Raw genomic sequence first — 24,843 nt, forward strand, 5'->3', positions numbered from 1 at the left:
GTATGGGCATCTATTGTATGAACGGGCATCTATCGTCCTTTCTTTCCGATGTTTTTGAGATTTCAGTCTTTCCCACCTAACAAGCTGAGAAATGAAAATGGATGCAGTGGTGTCAGAGTTTGGCATAGGCCATCTCATTAAACCCAGGAGACAGTCGATGTGATGGGTGTGACCGCTGCTATTTGCAGATGAGAACACAGAACAGGGAGGCTGAGCTCGGATCTTGGTTGGACATCTTCCTACTCTTTCGGCACACTGCCTGGAAGAACAAAACCTCCCAGGGAGAGAGGAGGCTCTGTCCTCCACCCACTGCAGCCTCTCTGCCAAGCCAGTCACCTCTGCGTGGGACATCATCTAAAACCTTTAGGGAGGTATATGCATCCCATTGCCATGGCAGCTATCTTTGCCTAAATGCCCGTTCCTGCACGTAAGAGGAGGGATGGGTACCTGAGGACCCACGAGGGAGCCGGCTACAGTTTCAAGCAACTCAGCATTTTCTCACTCAAAAGCAATGTGGGCAAAGGCAGAGTAGAGAAAAATGAAGGCAAGAGAGATATATACATCTCTCCAGTGTCCATTCATGTGGTCACTCAGACGGCCATGGAGACACCCAGCCCAGCCCTGGCATGTATGTGCAAAACTGCCTAGAATTTGAGTAAAGCATGTGCACTTGGACTTCCAGAAAGAACCCAGCAGGGATCCAGAACTGTGATGATCTATCAGCCAGATGGCCTGTTCCCAGCACTGCTGTGACCCCACCTGGAGGCTCTTCCTTTCAGCAAGGACTTTATATATTGGTGTGTTCCATCTGTGAACGGGGTCAAAAAAGTTTCGCAGAGGATGAGATTAACATAGCGTTCCTGTATATGTCGCCTGGCTTGAGAACTGCAGGAGCAGCCCCTTCGTGTCCCCTCTAACCCACTGGAAATGACACAGACAAAGCCATTTCCGCGGCTGCCTTCCAACAGGAATGGCCAGTGAAGCATAGCCCATGGCTTCCCTTAGGCTGAAGTTATTGTTATCCGAGACAGACTACTAAATGTACCATTATGACACCCTGTAAACTTACTCATTCTTATCGGAGAGCAACTAAGAATGAATCTTCCACAGAGTGTGGGTCACACAGCAACTCCCTCTGAATACGAGACCAGAGGTTGGTCTCTTCTGCAGAAGGCCAGAACCAGGGATCTCTTTGATTACCCATCAGAAGCAATTCTTAACGTCAGATGAAAGGCAATCACCAGAAGCAGATTTGCCTAAGGGCCGGAGAAATTCTAAGAACTGGTCTGCTGAGGACTCTACGTTAATTAAGCTGACATAAGTCCTTTTATGCCTCAAGATTGAGTAGAGATGTGCAGGACACAGCTGTACTCACAATCAGTTGGGGCCACAAGTATCCTTAACGGAGGCCTTTCAGCTCTGGGGTGAGGTCTGAAGAACAAAGGACCCCAGCTTCTTTCCGAGGCAAACTCTGCCTACAGCACCCTGAAGGGCAACCTAAGGGTGTTGGCCCAAGAGCAGCAGCGATCTGCTAAGCAAGTACCGTGGGGTACAGAAAAGGTGTTCCCCACGACCTTGGTACGAACAAACATATCAGTGCAGGCTCCTAAATGCACAGATCTGAAGACAAACAGCAATGCGTTTCTACAAGGAGGCTATAACTGGAAAATGTAAATGTGACTGCTGTATTCCTGGCCACTAAGACCAACAAACTGCAATGCAAAATAGCAGCGGGGGAGCATTGCCACATGCTGAGCGTTTACTGGGGCCAAGTCTGTGTTAACAACTCTGAGTTACAATTTCATTTAACCCACACAGCAGCTTGGCAGAGGGGATGCCCCCCATTGGTATACATGAAAAATTATTCCCAGAAAAGGTCTAGCCCAGAAGAAGGGAATGAACTGCAGATCTTGCAGGCAAGATCAAGGCCCCGGCACTGCCTGGCTCCAGAGCTGTTTTCTTTGTGTGTTGTCTACACCAGCCTCTCTCCTGGACAGGTAAAACTCTCTTTTCCCATGCACCCTAGTCCCCTTCTTTCTGAACTCCAAGTGTCAGACAGAGCAACGGCTTAGAGATGTCATCTGTGTGGATTTTTCGGACATCTGTGGCCTGGCCTTCATCTCCTGCTCTATCCTATACAAAGCTACCTGGAACCTGGAGCCTTTCTGTCCCTCCCCAGAAATCTCAATGAAGTCCCTCTGGCCTTGACTCCCACATTACAGCTCTTTTACAGGGTCACCTAGTATTAGGCACAGTAACCATCCCTGGGACTGATGACAATTTCCCTCCCCAGAAGCTGGACCCTTGTCTGCTTTCAACACTGTATTTACAATGCCTGTCATATGGCAATACTCAGTAGATAATACTGTGAAATAGGTGGACATGTGAATGGATGGATGGATGGATGGATGGATGGATGGATAGATAGATGGATAAATGGATGGATGGATAAATGGATAGATGGATGGATGAATGTAGATGATGGGTAGATGGACAGATAGATGAATGGGCAGATGGATAGACATATAGACGGATAAATGGGTAGATAGAAGGATAACTGGACAGATGGGAAGATGGATAGGTAGACAGATGGACAGATAGACGGATGGATACAAGTGAACTCAAATGAAGAATAGTAAATATTTAGCAATGTTCTCAAATCAGTGTTTCACTTGAAGATTAGGGAAGTGTTTTTCTCCTCTAGAGCCACAGCATTTCTATAACCTACTAGTCTAAGCCTCTTGTTTTACAGATGGGAAAGGCACAAAGGCAAAATATTTTTTAAAATGTTTCTTGGAAAAGTCTGGTGAGGCAGTATGCCTGAGCCCCAGCCCGTGTCTCCCAGCAGGTTCCATCGGTTATAGGTGTACAACAAGTAACTTATTAGCCACTACACAGCCCAGATGTCTGTGAATGACTTCTATTCATAAATCAACCTAATTCAAAGGATTAGAAGATTTCCCCATTTAGCATCGTTGCCATTACTCATGGCATTCCAATGTTCTTTCTGGAAAAGAGGAGCCAGGGGCAGAGCGGAAGCAAGTGAGTTACAACAGGCCTGGGAGTTGCCAGCCCTGATTCTTGTCCAGAGACTGGGTGCCATAGTGAGGCGGGCAGAGGGCTGTTGCCCAGGTCCCCACACTCCTGCATTGGCCATCAAACTAGACACCACCTCTTATCAGTTCTTTCTTACAAAGTCTCAGTGTGTAGCTCAGGTTGGCCTCAAAATTGCAGTCCTTCTGCTTAGTCTCCCTAGTTCTTGGATCATGGGTGAGTACCATCATTTATATCAAAGTGAATTTTTATATCATGTCGTGATCAAGGTGTCATTAACTCATCCACCAGCTAGCTTACTGCAGAGGAGGGAACGAAGAAAAGAAAATTTAAAAACTATAACTTAGCCAGGTTTTTTCAGCAACTCTCCCAGGGGCACCTAAAAGATAGAAGAGTGAGCCACTTTCATGACTCGGGCTAGAACTTCAAAGAGGCTGAAGTGCTGCACACAAGAGCTACCCACTGCTGGGACCATCAATGTCTCTCCCATCTCTCCCATACTGTTCTTCACACACATCTAGATTCAGACTTTCAGTGATCGAATCAAGAAACAAAATTAATCACCCCCTTAGAGAAGCCATCTGTTTTGGGTTATGAGCCTTGGCCTTTGGCAGTCCACAGCATCCATTTTTATTCATATCAAAGGAAAGTCCTTAAACGTCTGATAAACCCAAATCAAGGAATGTGGCACAATATTCATCTAAATGTGAGCATGTCATCCATTCAAAGGTAAACCCCGCCCGTCACTCGTGAAAATGTGTGTTTTGCTCCTAGAATTGGATTTTTTTTTTTAATCTTGTTACCTCAAGGGTAGAAATTCTGGTGAGTGCATTGTTGCCCTGTGCCTTTTGATAGGACTTTCAGGGTGTATTAAAACAATTTGCATGCTGCAGGAAATGCAGTGCAAAACAGGGAACATAACAGAAGCATCTCTCAGTGACTGAAAATCTTGTGTGCAGGCATATGTTTTTGTGTATATGGTTACAGATGAGGACATACATGTGTGCATAGGTTTGTGCGGAAGCCAGAAGGAACCACAAATACTTTCTCCAGGTGCCTTCCATGTTGCTTTGGCTTGGGGTCTGGTTTGGTTTTCTTGGAGAGAGTTGCTTGTTTTAGTTGTTGTTCTGAGATAGGCTCTCTCACTGGCTTGGAACTCACAGAGCAGGCTGGCCCACGTGGGCCAGTGAGTCCCAGAGATCCTCTGGTCTTGGTATTGGAATTAAAAGCATGCACCACTCCACCGGGTTTTTTCCAGTGTGTGTTCTGGGGTAGAACTTAGGCCTTCATGCTCTCCTGGTAAAGAACTTGCCAACTGTGGTCTCTGTGTGTTTGTTTGTTTTTATAGTGCTAGGGCTCAACCCCAGGCAGGTGCTCCTCCACTGAGAATTCAGAGAATTCGCTGCCTTCCCCGAAGCAGACGCCACTTGTGTACTTGTTTACTGAGCTCAAAATGTGACGAAGGGATTCCTCTTTATACTAAACCTCAGTCCCATCTATTGTGCTATCCGCCTCCTTGTAAGCCATTGACCTATGACCTATGTGGTAGGAGAGTGGGAGGCCACGAGTCCACATTACTGGGAACCAAGCTGCTTTGATATCAAAGTCATAAAGACATCCCAGCCTCCTTCCGGGGCTGCCACAGCTGCAGGGCTGATCTTGGAAAGATTAACTGCTGTCGTGGTTGGCATCTGAGACCATAAACAGACCCAGGGGACTGCACATGCCTGTGACACAAGGACCTTTTAGAGGGAAGAGAGAGACAACCTTTGTACTCCAAACCACCCTGTTCTTTTTTCTTTTCTTTTCTTTCTTTCTTTTTTCTTTTCTCTCTCTCTCTCTCTCTCTCTCTCTCTCTCTCTCTCTCTCTCTCTCTTTTTTTTTTTTTTTTTTTTTTTTGCCTAGAAGGATCTCCTCACTCTTTCCAGAACAAATGCCAGGGGTTTTGCTCATCTCTAGTTACAAACCAAGTTTCTTTCTTTCTTAGAAACTGGACAGGCTGTTTCAATGTTTTCAGAGTGCCTGAGCTGCTGCAAAATGTCATAACAAGAATTACTAATTAGAAAAGAGTTCTTTCCTGCATAATAAAGCTCTGAAGTTCACTGCTAAAATAAATAGGTAAATAAATAAATAAGAGTTCCCAGTTACAGGAACGGGACTGCTAAAGCTGAGAGGAGGAGAGAGATGACAAGCCCTGCAGGGAAGGAAAAACTGTCCTGCTGTCCCCAGCCTAGGGCTGGAGACGGTGATATGGAGGCTGGGGGGAAGATTGACAGGCTCCCTTCCTTGAGGAGACAGAGGTAGGGGTCTAGGGAGACCAAGGCAGCTAGAATTCCCGGGCCAGAGTGAATATTAGCACGGAGAAGGCTGGACAGATAGAAAGTTCTAGAAATAGAGAGGTCCCAACTGGCATGTACCCATACCGAGATCATCTGAAACGAGATACATGGAATAGACCTCAGAGTCACACAGAGCTGGGAATGGTTCTGGTTCCCACCATCCAGGGTGGAAAATGTCTACGGCTCACAGGGCATCTGTCAGGGGACCAAGAAGGGCTTGGTCTCCATGGTGGGAAATGAACCCGCACATAAACATGGCAGTGGCCCCACCTTCCAAAGCGAGATTTGAAAAGATTGAGCTATTCCAAATAACTGTCCCACAGCAGAGTTCAAGGATATTTATAGAAATATAAAAATATCTACTCCCCAAAAGCTTAAAGCTCACAATGCCTGGCATGCAAAGGAGCAGGGACAGATGAGCCACGAGGAAAAGAAAACGCAACTTGTCAAAACCGACCCGGAGTTCACAAAAGCTAACACAGGGCTGGGGGCACAGCCTAGTAGGAGTGCTTGCTTAGCATGTACGGGGCCTGGGATTAATCTTCAGTTGCACGGAAATAAGAAAACTATATTTGATATATCCACTGGGTTTGAGGAAAGCCTGAGCCTCTAAAACACAGGCATGATATATATATGTGTGTGTGTGTGTGTGTGTGTGTGTGTCCAGATCTGATTTTCAGGGGCAAAAACAGTCACATGAATGAAGAATGCACTGGTTGAGAATGGTGAATTCGATACTCAGAGGCAAAAGCCAGTGTCCTTGCAGGGGCTGCAATAGAAATGTCCAAACAGAGGACAGAGACTAAAGGAGATGCACAGAATCATGGGTGAGGTGTGGAGTGGCTTCCCATGGGTCAATATGTGTGTCACTGGAGTCCTCAAAGGAAGACAGTACATAGAAGACATTTTTGAGGGGAAAAAAAGGCCAAAAAGTTTCAGAATTCACTTTAAACTGTAAATCCATGTCATGGCCAAGAATACCTGTTATATGTATAGGAAAAAAAAAAAAGAGAAACCGCACCAAGGTACATCACTGTCAAGATGCTTAGTGCTAGTGAGAAATAAAATAGGAAAAGCAACTAGAGAAAATAAAAGAACGAAATTAAGGATGATAGCAGATTTAGTATCAGAAATAACATAAGCAGAAATAGAGTGGGGTAACGTTTGACAGAGAAACAACCACAACCCCAGCAATAAACCTGTGTACTGAGAATTCTTTGCTCAGAGAAATATCTTTCTGAAACACAAGAGGGATAAAGATATTTTTTAGACAAGCTAAAGCTAAAAGAATTAACCAGCCAAGTACAGTGGTACAATGTTTTTAGTTCCAGCACTCGGGAAGCAGAAACAGATGGATGTCTGTAAGTCCAGGATAGCCAGAGTCACACAATGAAATCCTGTCTCAAGAGGAGGAGGAGGAGGAGGAGGAAGAAGAGGAGGAGGAGAAGGAGGAAAAGAAGAAGAGGAAGGAGAGGAAGAAGAAGAAGAAAAAGAAGAAGAAGAAGAAGAAGAAGAAGAAGAAGAAGAAGAAGAAGAAGAAGAAGAAGAAGAAGAAGAAGAAGAAGAAGAAACCAATTGATTTACTGTTGTTTTTATTGTTGCTGAGAGTGGGTACTATGTAGCCCTGACTGAACTGGAGCTCAGAGATCTCCCTGCCTCTGCCTCCTGCTAGGGTTAAAGGGGAACTCTATCTCCCCATGCCAGATTTATATTTCAAGAAATGTTAAAGGAAGCGCTTCGCCAGGAGGGAAAGAATGCCAGATGATGATCAGATCCTACACCAAAGTACAACAAACAGGCACTGTGCAATACTCTTTTCCCCCTTATAGTTTAAATCTCATTTAAAACATAACTTGTTGCTTGAAGCAAAAGAATCTATTGCCGAATTTGTAACTTACACAGGAATAAAATGTGCAATAACAATAGAAGAAAGGCTGAAAGAGGCAAAGTGGGAGTTTGCTCTTTCTTTTCTTTTATGAGATCTATTTTTATGATGTATGCTAAATTTCTGTACCTTGGTCTGTGCACCATGTGCATGCAGTACCCATGGAAGCCAGAAGGGGGCATCAGATGCCCCTAAAACTAGAACAGTTGTGAGAACAGGCAGATGTGAACTGATCCTGGGTCCTCTGCGAGAGCCAAGGATCTTAAGCACTGAGCTGTCTGTCCAGCCCCTTACTCTTGCAAGCTGCTCCTAATGTACATGCGGTGCTATCCCCTCGCTTCAAAGCAAATCGTGATACACTAACAACACATGTGCTAGTTCCTAAAGCCACCATGAAAAATAAGATTTGTGGTCACTAAGTCAAAAGGAAAGAAAATCATAAAGATAACCAAAACAAAAGAGATGGACGACTAGAAAACAGCTCTAGATTATTTACTGTAGACTACAGAATCAAGTCAACCATTTTATAATCACATTAAATACTATTACGCCTCTAATTAAAAGGCTTAAGTTTTTCAAACTGGACTAATGACCGAGACCCAACTATACCTTGCCTAAGTACAACAGTGACAGTTAACCACTGATTTTTTTTAAGTACCAATAAGTTAAAAGTAAGTATGGGAGGCTGGATGTGGCAGTACACACCTTTAATCCTAGTATTTAGAAAGAGACAAGCAGGTCTCTGTGAACTTAAGGACAGCCTGCTCTACATAGTGAGTTCCAGACTAGCAAGGGATACATAGTGTGTCCTGTCTCCAAAAGAAAGAGGAAGAGAAGGAGGAAGGGTGAGAGAAAGAAAGAAAGAAAGAAAGAAAGAAAGAAAGAAAGAAAGAAAAAAAAGAAAGAAAGAAATGTTTATCTTACATCAGACAAAGTAGATCTTTGTGCAAAGAACACTATAGGCATGAATAATAAAATAATAAATGGTTCATAATAAAATGGTTCATAATAAAATGGTTCAATTCATCAAGAAGATATTAAAATTTTCTAAAATTCTATGTACCTAATAACAACAGAGCTTCAAAATACAAAAAAAAAAAATCAAAAATTGACAGACCAGAAAGGAGAAATGAGGTACCAGAGCAATGGCTTAGTGGTTAAGAACCCCTGCTGCTCCTGCAGAAGACCTGAGTTTGGCTCCCAGAACCCACGTCAGGCAGCTCACCACCACCTGCAGCTCCAGCTCCAGGGTATCCGACCCCCTCTTCTGGTCTCTGTGGGCACCCCCATACCCGAATGCATGCATGCACACTCACGCATGCACACACACACACACACACACACACACACACACACAAATAAAGATAAAATAAATGTTCTAAGAGGAAGAAAAGGAGAAGTTGCCTCTTGTGGCGATTGTGCCACCTATAATCCCAGCACTTGGAGGTGAAGTAGGAGCATCAGGAGTTCAAGTTCATTCTTGGCTGAACACTGAGCTCAAAACCAGCCTGGGCTAGTTGAGACTGTCTCAAGACCAAAAGAAGTGGGCAAACGAAAAACAGGGTGGGGTGATGGAGAAACGGACAAGGCTCTATTGTAGTCTGATATGTCTACTCTGCTCACTTTCTCAATAGCCAAACGAACAAGTAGGTAGAAAATCGTTCTGCCTGTTCAGGCGCTGACATCACCATCATCCTGCCTGACCCAGTCGACACCGATTATTAGAGGATCTGTATTTGTGCAGATGTGTATGCCAGAGGATGGTATGAAGGGGACAGTTCTTCCTACCATGCAGGTTCTGAGGATTCAGCTCAGATTGTCAAACTGGGCAGCAAGAGCTGTTACCCTCTGAGGTATTGCTCTAGCCCAAATGTAGCCCAAGCTGGCTCTGAATTCATGGTCCTCTTGCCTGTGTCTCTTCAGCATATCCTAGGACATGTGCTACTACAACGGTTTAAATAGTACCTGTATTCTTACTACAGTGAAATAATATTTAAAAAATAATCAAATAGCAGAGCCTAAAAATCAAGTACCAAGCCACCCCACACCCCTACCATTTAATCCCATTACTAGGAAGTTAGAATGAACAAAACCGCTGGACAGTGGTGCTACACTCCTTTAAATTCCAGCTTGGGAAAAAGGCAAATTTGTGTGAGTTCGAGGCCAGCCTGGTCTACAGAGTAAGTTCCAGGACAGCCAAAGCCACGCTGAGAAACCCTATCTCAAAAAACCAAAAAAAGAAGAAAGAATTAGCAAAACCAATTAGTGATGACCGAAGTCAGGAGAGCTGCCGCTGTTAGGCAGGAAACTAATTGGGAATGAAAGAGAGAACATTCGGGTGACAGACAAAATATCAACATGGGTATGGAGCGGTCTATGTGTTCACCAAATTCTCAGGGATGGCTGCTGGTATGCATTCTATACCAAAAAAAATTTTTGAGACAGGGTTTCACTGTGCAGTCCTAGCTGGCTAACCTGGATCTCACTGTGTAGACCCTAGCTGGTCTTGAAGGCACAGAGATCCACCAGTCTCTAAATGCTGGGATTAAAGGTGTGTGCTACTACAACTGGCTACTGATTTAAAAGACAACACAAAAAGAAACTTTAAGGATTCCTGAAAGAGGATTAGCAATTGTCAGGGTCTGGGACAGGGGACAGAGAACGGAGAGACGACTAGGCAAAGCCCAGGGACTGTCAAGGCAGGGAACTATTCTTTATGACATCACCATGAAGGGAACATTACATGACAGGCCTGTCAAACCCATAGCACATGCGTCACGTTGAGTCTTAGTGTGTGTGCTGGACTGCAGGGAACAACAGGGCTGCAGCATGGGCTCCGTGATGGGAACAAACATACCAGTTAATTCAAGACAGTCACAAACGCAGAAACCATGTAGAGGAGGGAGAGCAAGGTGCCTGGGGACCTTCTATTCAGTCTTTCTCCTCCTCTTCCTCCTTGTCTTCCTCTTTATCCTCCTTCTCTTTCTTTTTTTAGTTTTTAAAACCAGACACTGTGTCCCATGCCTATAATTTTTTAAAAATTGTATGTATGTATATATGTAGATATGCATGTGTGTATGTATATGTGCATATGTGTGTGTATGTGTGTGTGTGTATGTGTGTGTGTATGTGTGTGTGTGTGTATGTGTGTGTGTGTGTGTGTGTGTGTATGGGGGTGCACATGAGTGCACTGTACCGAACTCAAGTCCTTTGCTCTTAACTGCTGGTCTGTCTCTCCAGCCCTTACATTGTCTTCAAAACTTTTCTGTACATCTAAAACTATTTTTAAAATAGCCTATTATTTTAAAAGTATATGAGTGTGTGTATGTGAAGTGTGTTTATATCTACATACACATATACACACACATATATGCAAAAAATGTAGTTTTCTCACAGTTGAGCAGTTAGAAAGCAAACCCAGAAAAGTACGGGAGACGCTAGCATTTTGAGTGTCATTATCTGTAGATAGGAAAAACAGGAGAGGTTTTTTGTTCTCCACTCCCCTCTGTGTTCCCAGTTGTCCCCGTGAATGGGTATTGTTTCACGAAGGAAAAATACTCCCTTTCCTCTTTTCAAAACTGAAAATGGCCTGTTGCCCCAAAAGGGGAGAGAGCAGACCCAAGGCTTCTTTCCAGCCAGCAGCTGAGACCAGCTTAGCTACTTCCAGCCAGAGCCTCCAGGTTACTTGTCTCCCTTCCACTCCCCTCAGGGTGCCTTCTGGCCAGAGGTAAACAATGAGTCAGAAGACAAAGGTTGGCTGACTCTTCCTCTTAGGCAGAAGCCAGGAGGTTGCAAAAGATGGCTGGCAAGAGAGTGTAGTGTGCTGCCGGGGACCTGGGACCTAAAGAACCGACCACACAGCGGCTCATAACTCAGATCAAATCTCCTTAAGTTTTCTCTAAGACCCGACTGTTTACAAGAAAATTAGACACTAAGGGTTGACTGGGTCTTCTGCTCTAATTACGAAAACCAAAATACACTTTCAGGCCCTTAGGAAAGCGAGTCTGGGGTTATGGGACTGGGTTTAGGGTGGCATCGACCAGGAATGCTTCGAATTCCATAGTGTTCCCTCCTGTCTGTGTGAGCCTGGGTAGGTTGTCCAGCCTCTCTGAGCCTTGTTTTCCTCCCAGGGTTCCCTTGGGTCATCTATAAGCATGTATACAGAACTGCTTTGCATGGGGATGTGTTCAACCTTGGACCTCATGTCTAGCACACAGCAGCCATGTTTGCAGAGAGCAATAGGAGACACCCTTGCCTTTCAGTGAAGCCCATTAATTTTATTTTTTTAAAACTCCTGGCCACCTATCTCTACACTGCTTTTACTCAAACACAAAGGATTTTCATTTGAAGCAGGAGGCTGTCTTATGAAAAGCAGTTAGAAAAGGGATGGTTTATCCAGTGCCCATATGAGTCTGTCGTGCTCAGAGGAAGCACCTAGGTGCTGAGGCTGCAGAACTGACAGGGGCATGGGTGTTGCTTCATTTACCCAATACACAGGTAAATCTTATAATCAGGGAGACTGGAGACTACCGCTCCCTGCCCCATGAATCCGTCTACTGTGGTCCATCCCAGCCCTCCCTGCTCCATCCCTCTGCTCTACAATATGGTTTAAAGTCATTGGAATAAGAATGTTGGGATGACCTGGCCTATCTGGGAATAGCTATAAAAATTATAGAAACTACAGTAAGGACCTCATAGGATTTGGGCCTTAATTGTCCCATTAAATTGTGACTCTTCTGACATGGAATTCCCCTCTGTATGCTACGAAAATGTTTTATTACCATTGGTTAATAAAGAAACTGCTTTGACCTATGGCAGGGCAGAATAGAGCTAGGTGGGTGGGGGAGGGGTACAGGGAACTAAACTGAATGCAGGGAGAAAGAAGTAGAGTCAGGGAGATGCCATGTAGCTGCCTGAGAAGAAGAATGCCAAAACCTTGCCTGAAAGCCACAGCCTTGTGGCAATACAGAGATGAAAAGAAATGGGTTAATTTAAGATGCAAGAGCTAGTAGGTATACGTCTGAGCCATTGGCCAAACAGTGTTGTAATTAATACAGTTTTGTGTGATTATTCAGTTCTGGGTGGCAGGAAACCAACACGCAGCCTCTGCTTACACTCTTCCCTACTGCCAGGGGCCTGCTTAGATAAAGACCAGCTCAGGAGTCTTCCCAGCTAGTGTGTCCTTCTCATATAATCTTTCCTCTTCCACATCTAAGTTGATCCCTTTCTCTGCACACTTGCTCGCAAGCATACTGCAGGGTTGCTTTGGGGATTCTTGGTCCCAAACCTTAGCATCTTTGACTCACCATTTCCACCCACCCCTAGGGAACACTATGAGATCATAGGGTTGTTTCTCAGATTCATTAGACAGGATTATAGACTGGCCCAGAACTTATGTCACACAGACCAGGCTGGCTTCAGATTCATGGATGCTCAGAGTCTCTGCCGATGGCATTAAAGGCATGTGCCATCACACCCCCACAATAATTTGTTTTATAGGGCTCTCAAATGAGAATGTAAAATTAGCAATCAATCATACCTGAGGCCTGAGCACAGGTGACCCTACCTTTGCCAGCTGTAAACAGTAATTTGCTGAGATTATGAACCTTGTCTACAGTCAAAACAAACGCTTTACCTTCCTAGTGGCCTTCTTACAATAGAGTCCTTTGACCTTTTGACTTTTTTTTTTTAATCAGACTATAATCCTGGCCAATGTATCTGAGAATCTACCCTACAATCTCATTCTCATTGAAAAAGAAGAAGAAGGAGGAGGAGGAGGTGGACGAGGAGGAGGAGGAGGAGAAGAGGAGAAGTAGGAGGAGGAGGAGAAGGAGCAGGAGCAGGAGGAAGAGGAAGAGAAGAAAAAGAAGAAGAAGAAGAAGAAGAAGAAGAAGAAGAAGAAGAGGAGGAGGAGGAGGAGGAGGAGGAGGAGGAGGAGGAGGAGGAAGAGGAGGAGGAGGAGGAGGAGAAGAAGAAGAAGAAGAAGAGAAGAAGAAGAGAAGAAGAAGAAGAAGAAGAAGAAGAAGAGAAGAAGAAGAAGAAGAAGAAGAAGAAGAAGAAGAAGAAGAAGAAGAAGAAGAAGAAGAAGAAGAAGAAGAAGTTCCTTATGAATGCTATGAATAGAGCCAGCAAGGTGGCACAGCAGGTAAAGGCACTTGCCAGCAAGCCCAACGCCATGAGTGAGTTTGGTCCCTGAGAACCACATAGTCAGAGAGAACCAGCTACCAAAAATTGTTCTCAGGCCTTCCTAAGTGTGCCATGGCACATCTTCACCCCTATAAGTAAGTGCCATTATAAAAGAAACACTGTGAACAATGACTTCAGGAGCCGGCAATATCGCCCCATATAACTAGTTATCTAACTAGTATTAAGATAGTCAGTATATACCTGTCCTTCCTGAGGATCCTGTCTCTGTGTCTTGAGTGTGTGCTGTTTCTCTCCCAAGCATCTTTCTGATCTATAACACGCATGCTTCAATTTAGTTTATTTAATTTTTAAAATGATTTATTTTTACTTATTTGTATATGTCTGAATGTATGTATGTATGCATATGCATGTGAATTGTGAATCTTTAGAAGACACACTGGAGTGCTGGATACCTTGGAGCTGGAGTTACAGGCAGTTGGGAGACACCTGATATGGATGCTGGGACCTAAATTCTGGTCTTCTGCAAGAGCAGTAAGCACGCCTAACTGCTGAGTCACCTCTCCAGCCCCTTGAATATATTTTAAAATCCTTTCTCACTAAACTCTGACTTTGCTTCATATTGTATGTTCTGTGGCATAGTCAAAGATCCTGGCTTCACCTGAGTGGAAGTTTCTCCTGAGAAGCTCCGGGACTCCTGCCCTGCTTCCTCCACTGAGGCCCCATAGCTCTGCTCTTCTATGACGGTCATGTGACAAGGTCAGCTGCACTTCGTAGGGCTACCACTCTTAGTTGTTGGTACTTAAGGAGAGAAGGGCCCCAGAAAGTGATGGGCCTGGAACCAGTCCAGATGCAGACATCTGGGCCAGTTGTATTGGGTAGACGTTACCTGGACTAAGATAGCTTCACTCTGGGGGGCCCAGGACTGACTTCCCTCAGGAACCCAAATGCAGGCAGGGATGGACACTTAGTGAGTTTGGACTATGTAAGGTCAAGTTATAACAGTGACACCATGTGGTAATCAGGAAGCAAGGCAGTTGGACAAGCTCCTCTCTAGGTGAGCAACCTACCCCTGGAGGCTACGTAAGCCCCTGGATCTACTACAGTTCCAAGAGCGGGGTGGGTCTTTTTTTCATATTTTTTTTGTTAAAAGAAGTACTTTTCAGTTTACATACCAACCCCAGTTCTCCCTCCCTCCCCTTCTCTCACCCCCATTCCTGTTTTCCATCCCCCATCCACTCCTCAGAGGGGGTAAGGCCTTCCTTGGGGAGTCATCAAAGTCTGGGATTCCAACCTGAGACAGGGCCAAGCCCCTCCCCCAGTATCGAGGCTGAGCAAGGTATTCCACCATAGGGAATGAGCTCCAAAATGCCAGTTCATGCACTTGGAGGTGTCAGTGCCAAGGCTGAGAGGGGTGGTTCTTAAGGCAAATCAGTGAACTTTCTACTGTTAATGAAGATCAGGCAGTGTTCCAAGTCTGTGTCCTTATCTGCGGTGTGGCGATAATGTCTGAGCTGAGAGCTCTTTGGTGATATTAATTTGTGTCTCTTTCTTTCTACATTCTTCATATTTGCTGAGGATATGGGGAATATGGAGAATATTTGCTGGCTCTAGGTACCCCCAAATCAAAGGGTGCTCAAGTTCCCGTACTCAAATCCACAGTATATTCTCCCAAATACTTTAAATCATCTTGATTCTTTTAAAAATCTGTCTGGCTGTTGTTTTTGGACAATGTCTGGCTGTATGCTCTGTTGTAGCCTACACTGGCCTCTAACTCATGGTGATCCTTCTGCCTCGGCTCCAAGTGCTGGGTTCAGAGTGAGTTCCACTCCACTATAACTTACTAGATTACTTATATCTAACAATAAACATAGATATCCCACTATATTTTGGGGGAAAAAATTTTTAAATCCGTGTATGTTCATTACGAGCGCATTTCCCCTGTCCGCAGGGCACTGTATTCATAGATGCAGGGGCTAAAGGATAAGGAGGGCAACTGTTTTCCTCCCACCCCCCAGCTGCTGCAGACCTTCCTGCATTTCTCCTCTCTGGAGCTTTGGCAAGGAGAAAACACAGTCTGACGCTCATGGCTTTTCCTAGCTTCTGTAAAAACCCTGTATCCTTTCAGGGTGGATGCTGGTTGTTCAGTTAGGGCCATCAAAGAAGGCAAATGGATTTAAAGATGAGAGAGCAAAGTTCTGGATAGGGTGGGGATGGAGGTGAGGTAGGGTGGGGTGGTGTAGGTAGGCAGGCATGGGGGGGGGTAATGGTGAGAATCCTTCCCCTGGCTTTCTGACCTTGTTCTGAGGCTCAGAGGTGATTTGTGGGATATTTGTACACTGTGTGAAGATGTTTTGCTGTTATTGGTATAATAGAGAACTGAATGGCCAATAGCAAGGCAGGAGAGGATAGGCAGGATTTCCAGGAAGAGAGAGAGAAGAGGAGGAGGAATCTAGGCACACAGATATTACCGGAGCAAGTTGGACACACCGTCTTGAGGAGAGGTAGCTGAGCCATGTGGCAGAATGTAGATTAAAAATACAGGTTAATTAAGTTAGAAGAGCTAGTTGGAAACAAGTCTAACCTAAAGGTCAAGATTTAATAATTAATAGTAAGTCTCTGTGTCATTATCTGGGGGCTGGCAATTCAAAGACAGTCTTACAAGAAAGTTTACTGCAAAGGTGGATGAACATGGAGGATGCAGCCCCAAGAGAATGGTCATGTGGCAAAGGTTACAGGGAGACAGTATAGTCATGGGGTCGGTGGATTGTGTGGCTGGACCAATAGGTGTCTTAGCGGTGGTATGGGGGAGTAGAAGTCATGTGACAACCTCAATACACCAGACTTTAGAAAAGGGATATCAGTCTAGGGTGTGGTGGTACAAACCCTTAATCCAGCACTTGAGATGCAGAGGCAGTTAAATCTCTGTACACTCAAGGCCAGCCTGGGCTAGAACGACCAGATCTCTGTAGAGAGAGGGTGTATCTCAACAAACAAACAAACAAATAAATAAATAAAAAGGAGTGCCCCAAGAACAGCAGTTGTGGGAATTCCTGCCAGCCTGGCAGAATTAAGGATTCAAAAGCAAAGCTGAAATTGGTACAAAGAGAGCAAAATTTCATTTTGTAGCCATAGCTCATTTGGTGTGCTGCCTGGCACCCGTGTACAAGTGCGTATCACACTGCCATCCTTCTGAGCGATGCCAAGGCTGCTGTGACCCACACAGAGCCTAACCCTTTCTTGCCTCCTATAAACATCCTGAGTGCATGAAGAATACAGGGCCAGGGTGGCTTTGGGATGAGTTCGGCTCTGCGTGGGGACAAGCATTCATTTAGCGAGGTCTGTCCTGTTTTCAGTTGTGACTAGGATGTTTTCTGTTCCTAGACACCCACCGCCTTTTTCATACCCAGGTCACATGCCCACGAGAGACAGTTCCTCAAGGGAAAAATAATAGTTGACTAACACCGAGGAGCAAGCGACAGAAGAGCCTTGAGTTACTTGGAAATCCATCTGTGATGCAAATTGGTAACCTGTCCCCTAGTCTCCTTAGGGACCCCAGGACTCCCTGAGGATGAGACAAGAAGACCTGGGCCTTGAGTCTCAGCCAGCAGTGGGTTCCCAGGTGTAGGATGCCACAAAAAAAAAAAAAATTCTATTAGTATCGTGTCATTGGAGTCAACCTAGAAGTCTGGATAGCTCCAACTACTAAAAGCCTTGCCCTGTTACTTGAATAAAAAGTTTGTGAACATGGAAGAGCTGATAGAGAGCTGGGGGGACAGAGAGGCCCCCATGCTGAGACAACAAAGATCAGAGGTGCCGTGCCAAGTGTCACTCCTGTGCCCGGCCTAGCAGTGTACACCTTTGATCTCAGTTCCCCAGAAGCAGAGGTGGGTGGATTCTGAGTTTAAGGGCCATCTGGTCTCCATAGAGAGTTCTAGGCCAGTCAAGGCTACGTAGGGAGACCCAGGTATCAAAAAAAAAAAAATCACTCCTGTGACCCAACAAAATACCATGCCCCATCCGACTGTTCCCCTAAAGAAGCAAATGTTCATGCCAAGAAGAAGCGAGAATTTCCTCTGGGCACCACTACCCAAGCTACCCAGAAAACATCCACTTTCTCAGCACGGCAATTCCTGCTACCAGGGGCCACTTTCATATATCCAAAGTGAAACATTGCCACTTTTTACATGGAGGCTTAAAAATGCCTATGACGAAACATGCCATGACCTAGTTTCACTGTCTGTGACAGGGGCTGATCACTTGATTTCGAAGTCTTGGTCCTAGGAACTCCTGTTTTTTCCATCAAAGCCTGAAATTACAGGCTCTGGGAGCTGTCCGAGAGAGTTACACCAACCAGATCCAAGGCCTGTTCATGACTTGAACCCACAAGTGGTCCCTAATGGACTTCACTGCGCTTGGCCCGCGTCCCTGCTGGGGACCAAGTATTCACATCCACTGGCTTTCAGCTTGTGAATACCTCTAGAATTGAGGGTGCAGAACACTAGGTAGAAAAAGGTTTCATAGGGAGCCATGAAAACCAGGCTTGGCCATGGTCACAATGAGGGGCCCCTGACCAACGGGCTACACTTGAATTGACCACATGCCATGGCCACAATGTGGCCGTGTTGGCTTCTGGAATCTATCCACCAGCCTCCCTGGGTGGCCTGAAGAAAGGCTTTCTGGAGCTCGTGTCTGTGGCCGAGTGCCACACCTCTCTCTATGGCCTCCACCCTGGATTACAGACTGCACATAACCACATATTAAGCCCTTTGGAAGCCTCACTCTTTCTCATTTTCAGTTCTGATCGTGAAGCTAAACTACTTGAAATATTGCTGGAATAAAAATGTCTGGTTACTAACTTCATCTTTGGGCAGAAAAACTATGAATTTTCCAATCCCTGCAGGCTTAAGTCAAAGGCAGAGTGTTCCATGAATCATTGGTCTGAAAGCGCACCCCTTAGACTTATCACGTGTCTGAATTTCCCAGCACAGATGCATTAAAGCAAGGGCTGGAACAAGCAGTGAGCAGCTCATGCTGCAGGCTGCATCTCCCCATGCTCCAGAGCCAGCTCCCTACCTGCGAGCCCTGGTTCCAGGCGAGTCCCCTTGCTTCTTCTGTAGAGGCTGACTGTTCCCAGGTGGTTGCAATGATCTTGGACTCTGAACTGGTGACGTCCTCTGAACCAGAAGGAAAGGATATTAGAAATGAAGTCAGGAATCGGCAAAACCACAGCAATACTTTTCAATGAGCCACAAACCCAAGACACGCACGGTGATAGCCTGTGGTCCACAGGAGCGCTGCCATCAGCCAGGCAAGTGAGCACGGCTGAGAGGGTGTAGGGGACATGTGGAAAGCTGAGATGAGGTGGTGTAGCTGTCTTCAGACACACAGTTCCAGTCAAGCAGGATAACTGCTTCAGTATGACACCAAGAGAGGGGGCTGGAGAGATGGCTCAGTGGTGAAGAGCATTGGCTGCTCTTCCAGTTATCCAGGTTCAATTCCCAGCACCCACGGGGCAGCTCACAACCATCTGCAACTCCACTATCCTCTTTTGGCCTTGTGGGCACTAGGCATGCACATGATGTATGTACATACATGTAGACATAAAAGAAAGGAAGAAATGAAAGCAAGCCAAGACTGGTGATAGCTATCAAACTCTGGAGGGTTCCTGAAGAAAGAAGGTGTACTTTCTTTATTTTTCTTTCTTTCTTCTTCTTTTTTTTATTTTTGGCAGATTTTCTCTGTGTAGACCTGGCTATCCTGGAACTTGCTCTGTAGACTGGGTTGGCCTCGAACTCAGAGATCTGCCTGCCTCTGCATTCCCCAGTACTGGGACTCAAGGTGTGTGCCACCACTGCCTTGTTAATTTATTTTTATCTATTTCTCTCTCTCTCCCTCTCTCTCTCTCCCTCCCCCCCCCCTCTCTTTGTGCCAGGGGGCCCAGGATCGTGTGTATGCTAGGCAAATGCTCTACCTCTAGTGCCATATCTCCAGTCCCAATCACTATTGGTTTTTATCTTTTTATTTTTATTTATTTATTTTTTGCATGTTTTTATTTGCTTTTTCAAGACAGGGTTTCTCTGTAGCTTTGGGGCCTGTCCTGGAACTAGCTCTGTAGACCAGGCTGGCTTTGAACTCACAGAGATCCACCTGCCTCTGCCTCCCAGGTGCTGGGATTAAAAGCGTGCACCACCACCGCCCGGTTTCACTATTGATTTTTAGAACCAAACCATACAAGTATCGGGTTAAGAATTCAAGTCACAGAACAGAACAATGAAATGTTTTTCCCAACACTTGATTTAAGTGATACTTGCTGAGACATAATTCAGAAATCAGGAGAGGGCAAGAGGCTCCTGTAAACCCCAAGTCATAGTTCCAAAGGCAGCCATTGTGTTTTGTCTTCCCAGGAATGGCCTTGCACCCCCATCTCCCCACTAAACAGCACACCCTTTAGGGAATGATCTGCCTCTGTTTAAATGTTTCACCTATGCCCTCTGACCCTCAGGGTCTCTTAGAAAATGTAAAGCATGAGGCCCCTTGCCTACCCACTAGAGTGTGAACAGGCATAGGTATGGCCTGGTCCTTCCACAGGACTCCTTGAAGGAACAGAAATGTTCAGATCTGGTGACAGATGGATTTCTGAGCACCTTGAGCTTAGTCATGGTGGAGAAGGCATCCTACAGGCAAGGGAGAGAAGATCATGTAGAACAAGATGAGGGTAACGCCAAGGAGAGTGCTCTGGTGTAGCTGGACCCAGGGATCCATGCTTACAGGCCCACCTAACTAGAGGTGATTGGAAAAGGTGTTGAATGCAATGTTTTACCTTTCAGATACAAGTTGGACATTTTCCACACATCTATTACTTGGTCATCTTGGAAGGAAGGAAGCAATACTTTCTGTGGACAAGTGAATCTGAGGTGCTACATTTCATAGCCCTCTTTCAGAAATCCACAGAGCATGTTAACATCTTAAAGGTCTGGAGGGGGGGTCCTACATGAAATAACTCACTGGACTTTACTTTTTTTTTTTGAGGCAGTCTTCTTTTGTAAGCCAGGTAGGCCCGAAATTTGTGATTTTCTGTCTCTGTCTCCTCAATGCTAGGATTACAGGCATGTACCACCACGACCAGATTGATTCATTGAGTTTTTGACTCAGAGCACCCGAAACTTCCTGACTACCCTGTGTTTGTGACCCCTAAAAAAACAAAACAAGAAACAACTTTTAGGCAGGGGATTTCCCCCCAGCCCCCCTAAAAAAACAAAACAAGTAACAACCTCTAGGCATGGGATTTTGAAAGTTAATTTTGGAGTTTCTGAAGGACAGAACATGAACTTCCTAACCTCTCTGAACCTGGGACTCTTTTTGAATTCCCAAATCTCCTGTTACATGGCCATTGCCTTTCCCCGACTTTGCCTGCTTCCTTATCTGGGTTTATTCGATTGTGTCCAAAGATAAACCATAAAGAATACATCATTAGCCAAGAGCCTGGATGGTCTGGGGTGAACGTGAACACTACAATGTGAAATCTCCGTTCACTTTAGCTGACGGATGGTAAGATGAGGAAGGAATGCCTGCCTATAACCCTAGCCCTCGAGAGACTGAGACAGGGGAATGGTGAGCTTGAAGCTACAGAGCAAGGTCCTTTTTCAAAAGCAAACAATTACAAGCAAGAGGAGCAACAATGGCTCCTGTTCATGAACCACTCACTAAGAGAAGCACTGGCCTATGAACTCTCAGCAAATCATCACTGTTTATGGAAAGATGATGCCTACATCCTTGCTTTAGAGTCAGGGCTTTCAGAGGTTCAGTAACGTGGACCACAGAGCAGGGGCCTGTTTCTAGACTATGTGATTTTTTTTGCACACTTTGTGAAGGTGTAATGCTGTGAGTGATTTAATAAAAAGCTAAACAGCAATGGTTATGCAGGAGAGAAAAGGAGGAACTTCTGGGGACAGAGAGGCACATAGGAGATGCCAGTGAGGCATGGAACAAGTCAGATGTACAGGACAGAAGAGAGCTAACAATGTGGCAGAATGTAGATTATTATCTCCTTGTCGTTGTTGGGGAGATGGCAGCCCAAAGAAAGTCCAACTACAGGGGCCCAAGCGGACCTGCTTCTCCCTGATCCTAGAGCTGGGACAGGACATTTCTTTTCCTGGCCACCTCAACAAGGGAGTGAAGAAGGAAGCAGAGAAAGCTGCAACCTGGTTCCCACCTTAGGGGAGATTCCTGCCGCAGTGCTGGGAGTTGACAGAGTCCCCTACCTTGCTTGTAGGGCTCAGCCTCCCAATTCAGCACCTAGGGAACACCCATCCCCAGGGCATTAGCAAGACAGTGCACCCTTGGATCGCTCCAGTTTCAAACTCTGTACTCTTGGAAGATGATGGAAGGCTCCTCGTCCATTAGATATCTCTATGCTTTCATGAGTGGTTTTCTACAGTAACTCAAGGATCACAGTTCAAAAGGAGTGACATTTTTATACCAGGGTCTTGAATTTATGAAGATTTATTTTTATTACTTTTAACTGTGTGTGTATGGAGGGATCGGATTCCTCTGGAGTTGGAGTTACAGGCAGCTGTGAGTCACCCAATATGGTTTCTGGAGACTGAACTCAGGCCCTCTAGAAGAGCACTCTTAACTGCTGAGCCATCTATCCGGCCCCAAGGTCTTCACTTTTTAAAATCACTGCATAGCTTTTGCTGGTCTGCTGCGCAAGTGTCCATCTCTAACACCCGCAGCCGGCTCCCTGCTCATTACTATGGTATCCGTGCTGAATACTCTGCAAGTAATCGTCAGGTAAATCCCCTACCCCAGCGTCCTTGATCAAGGAACTCTGGAAAGACATCAGTTCATCTAGCAACTCGGGCAGATACAACGGACAGAAGGAAAAGGAGGCCGATCACAGATCACTGTTCTAGCTAAAGGCAAAGCAGGTGGAACAAGGGCTCGGTCTCTGGAGGAATCAAAGCGTCAGGCCCATCTCATCAGCCCAGCTCTTCCCCTGGCACAGCCAGGCTCTCAGAGCAGAAACCGGTCTGGTCAGGATTCAAAGAAAAGCCGCAGGACAGAGGCATAACTCATGGATGGCGCACAGGCTGGCGTGGGTTTAACTCTCCCCTTTATCAAAACAGCAGTAATCGATGTCATGGTCCTTGTTTGTTGTCGTCATCATAAAATATAAGCGACGAAGCAATTCACATACATGGTCTACAAGCTTTTCAAAGATAACACCCTGTGACTCTTCGGGATCCCTATTTACTAAACAGTAAAAAATGTTTTCTGTTTTCTAGATAAGAAATGGAGAACTAAGGGGCGTATCCAGGTCTTCTGACTGGAAGTCTGCTTTTTCCCCAACAGTATTAACAACTGCCACTTAGAGAACACCCTGCTATGGTGGAAAAAAGCAAATGCATTATTAGATATGTCCTCTTAGCTATTCTACATATTTAAAATCATGTAATCCTGATAAATAAGCACACAGATAAACCAAGAGGTTAAGGGACTTGCCAAGGATCACAAAGATCACCAGGGAAGTGGTGGGTTTGGACCTGGCTGGTCTGTGCTCTTTTTTATTTTAGAGACAGGGTCTCTCTGTAGCCCTGACTGGCCTGGAATGCACAGAGATCCATCTACCTCTGCCCCAAGTGCTGGAATTAAAGGCCTGTACTGCCACGCTCAACTCAGTTTTACCACGCAGTGGGAACAGCTGCTTTACGATCTCTGCCATGTTGCCATGCTTCATCATGCTCCAGAACAACTGGACCATCACGACTGATACAGCCCAAGACCTAGATCTGATGCCTAGAGTCACACCTGTCATGGGAGAGGCAGTTTAGATTGCTTGCTAAATATATGGAGCACATCTTATAGCTATTCAGTCTGGTAGCTACTTCCACAAGATGCCTTTGTTGCATTTCCGACAGTGCCTTTGAATCCCCCTTTCCAGTTTCCCTTTCTTAGCAATGGTCCTAAGATGACCTGTGTGCGGGATTCCTGCTGTGTCAACAGATAACACTATAAAACCCCATGTCCTTCTAACGTTACCCTCCCTCCGCTTCCAAACTGCAGGCTGGGAAGGTCGGAAGCAGCACTCACGTGACAAGCCAGCTGCCCCGTTGCTTCTTCACATCCCCTCCGAACTGTCACTGCTTGAGTAAAGAAACAGCCCTCAGAGCCCTCCGTATATCTTAAAGCAATCTTTAGACAATGACAGCAACTTTCCAGTCCTAAAAACATCCTCCATCAAGAGTAAAGCAGTTACCATTAAACATTTTTTTTCACCGCTCTTACCTTTTAAATGTGCTCCATCTCTCTAGACCATGCCAATAAAATTAATGAAAGCACGCTTAATCAACAAGGCTAGATCATCCCAGAGTGCCTACCTACACCGTCGGCTCCTTGGATGAGCATCTAGGGAGCAGGATAAGGGCAGGTGAATGCTGGGAAGTAGATCATAGGTCATCCCCATGGTACTAAGTATCAGATTTCAGGAATAAATGCCAGGCTGGCCAAATACGGGAGGTGAGCACATGTCCATGCTCTAGCCAGAAGACTGCCCGTCTGCTTGTCAAAGGCAGCTGTGCACACCAGTTCTGATCAACTGAGTCCTTCCCCCGAAGGGGAACACGGGAAAGAAGACGCCTCAACACAGGCTGAGAGGACACCCTAAAGTCAGGCAGGAGACACTTGAGTGTTAGGTTGACAAGGGAGAAGCCTCAGGGTGGGGTCTCAGCCCATTAGATGCTAGTCTCTAGTGTAGATCAGCATGATGGCCCAGGAGGGATTCACAAGCGATTCTGGGGACAGCGAACAGGTCTGAGTCCATGCTCTTCCTTGAATTGATAGTGAGTATAAATTTAGAGTGCCTGCATACACATGTGTGCGTGCATGTGCCTGTATGTGTGTATGTATGTCTGCATGTATGTGCATGTGTATATGTGTGTGTGCACATGTGCTTGTGTATGTATGGATGTGTATGTATGTGCATGCCTGTATATGTGTGCATGTGTGCATGTGTATGTGTGCGTGTGTGTCGGGCAGCAAGAGCCCCAGTTCTCAGTAGATATAAATGAAAGGAATCGGGTATGGTGGTCGCTGCTATAGAAGCTGGTAGAGTTGCCACACGAGAGACTGCATTATCTGAAACTTCTCAATAAGTCTGAAGTACTCTAAAAATTTAATTCAAAAAAGACACAAGGCTGGGTGTGGTGGAATGCACCTTTAATCTTAGGACTTATAAGACAGAGACAAACAGATCTCTGTGGATTCAAAGACAGCTTGGTGTACCAAGTGAGTTCCAGGCCAGCCAAACTAATTTGTGAGACCCTGTCTCAAGATAGATAAATAAATAAGTAGACACAAGATTTGACCTATAAACATTCCATGTGGAGCAGGAGAGGGACTGCTGGAGCCCAGTGCCTT

General features: G+C 45.5%; 1 protein-coding gene across 19 annotated transcripts in view; it reads right to left on the reverse strand.

The window, feature by feature from the left end:
* Tacc2 (transforming acidic coiled-coil containing protein 2) overlaps positions 1-24,843 on the reverse strand; it is a 212,040-nt gene that overhangs the window by 146,283 nt on the left and 40,914 nt on the right. For all 19 annotated transcript variants that reach the window (XM_087908374.1, XM_085693203.2, XM_085693197.2 and 16 more), the window contains one exon: positions 18,499-18,599. In XM_087908374.1, the coding sequence (XP_087764500.1) occupies positions 18,499-18,599 (101 nt within the window). The remainder of the gene's footprint in view (positions 1-18,498; positions 18,600-24,843) is intronic.

Source organism: Myodes glareolus, chromosome 7, assembly GCF_982192425.1.
Source record: "Myodes glareolus chromosome 7, mMyoGla1.1, whole genome shotgun sequence".
Classification (NCBI taxonomy): Eukaryota; Metazoa; Chordata; class Mammalia; order Rodentia; family Cricetidae; genus Myodes; species Myodes glareolus.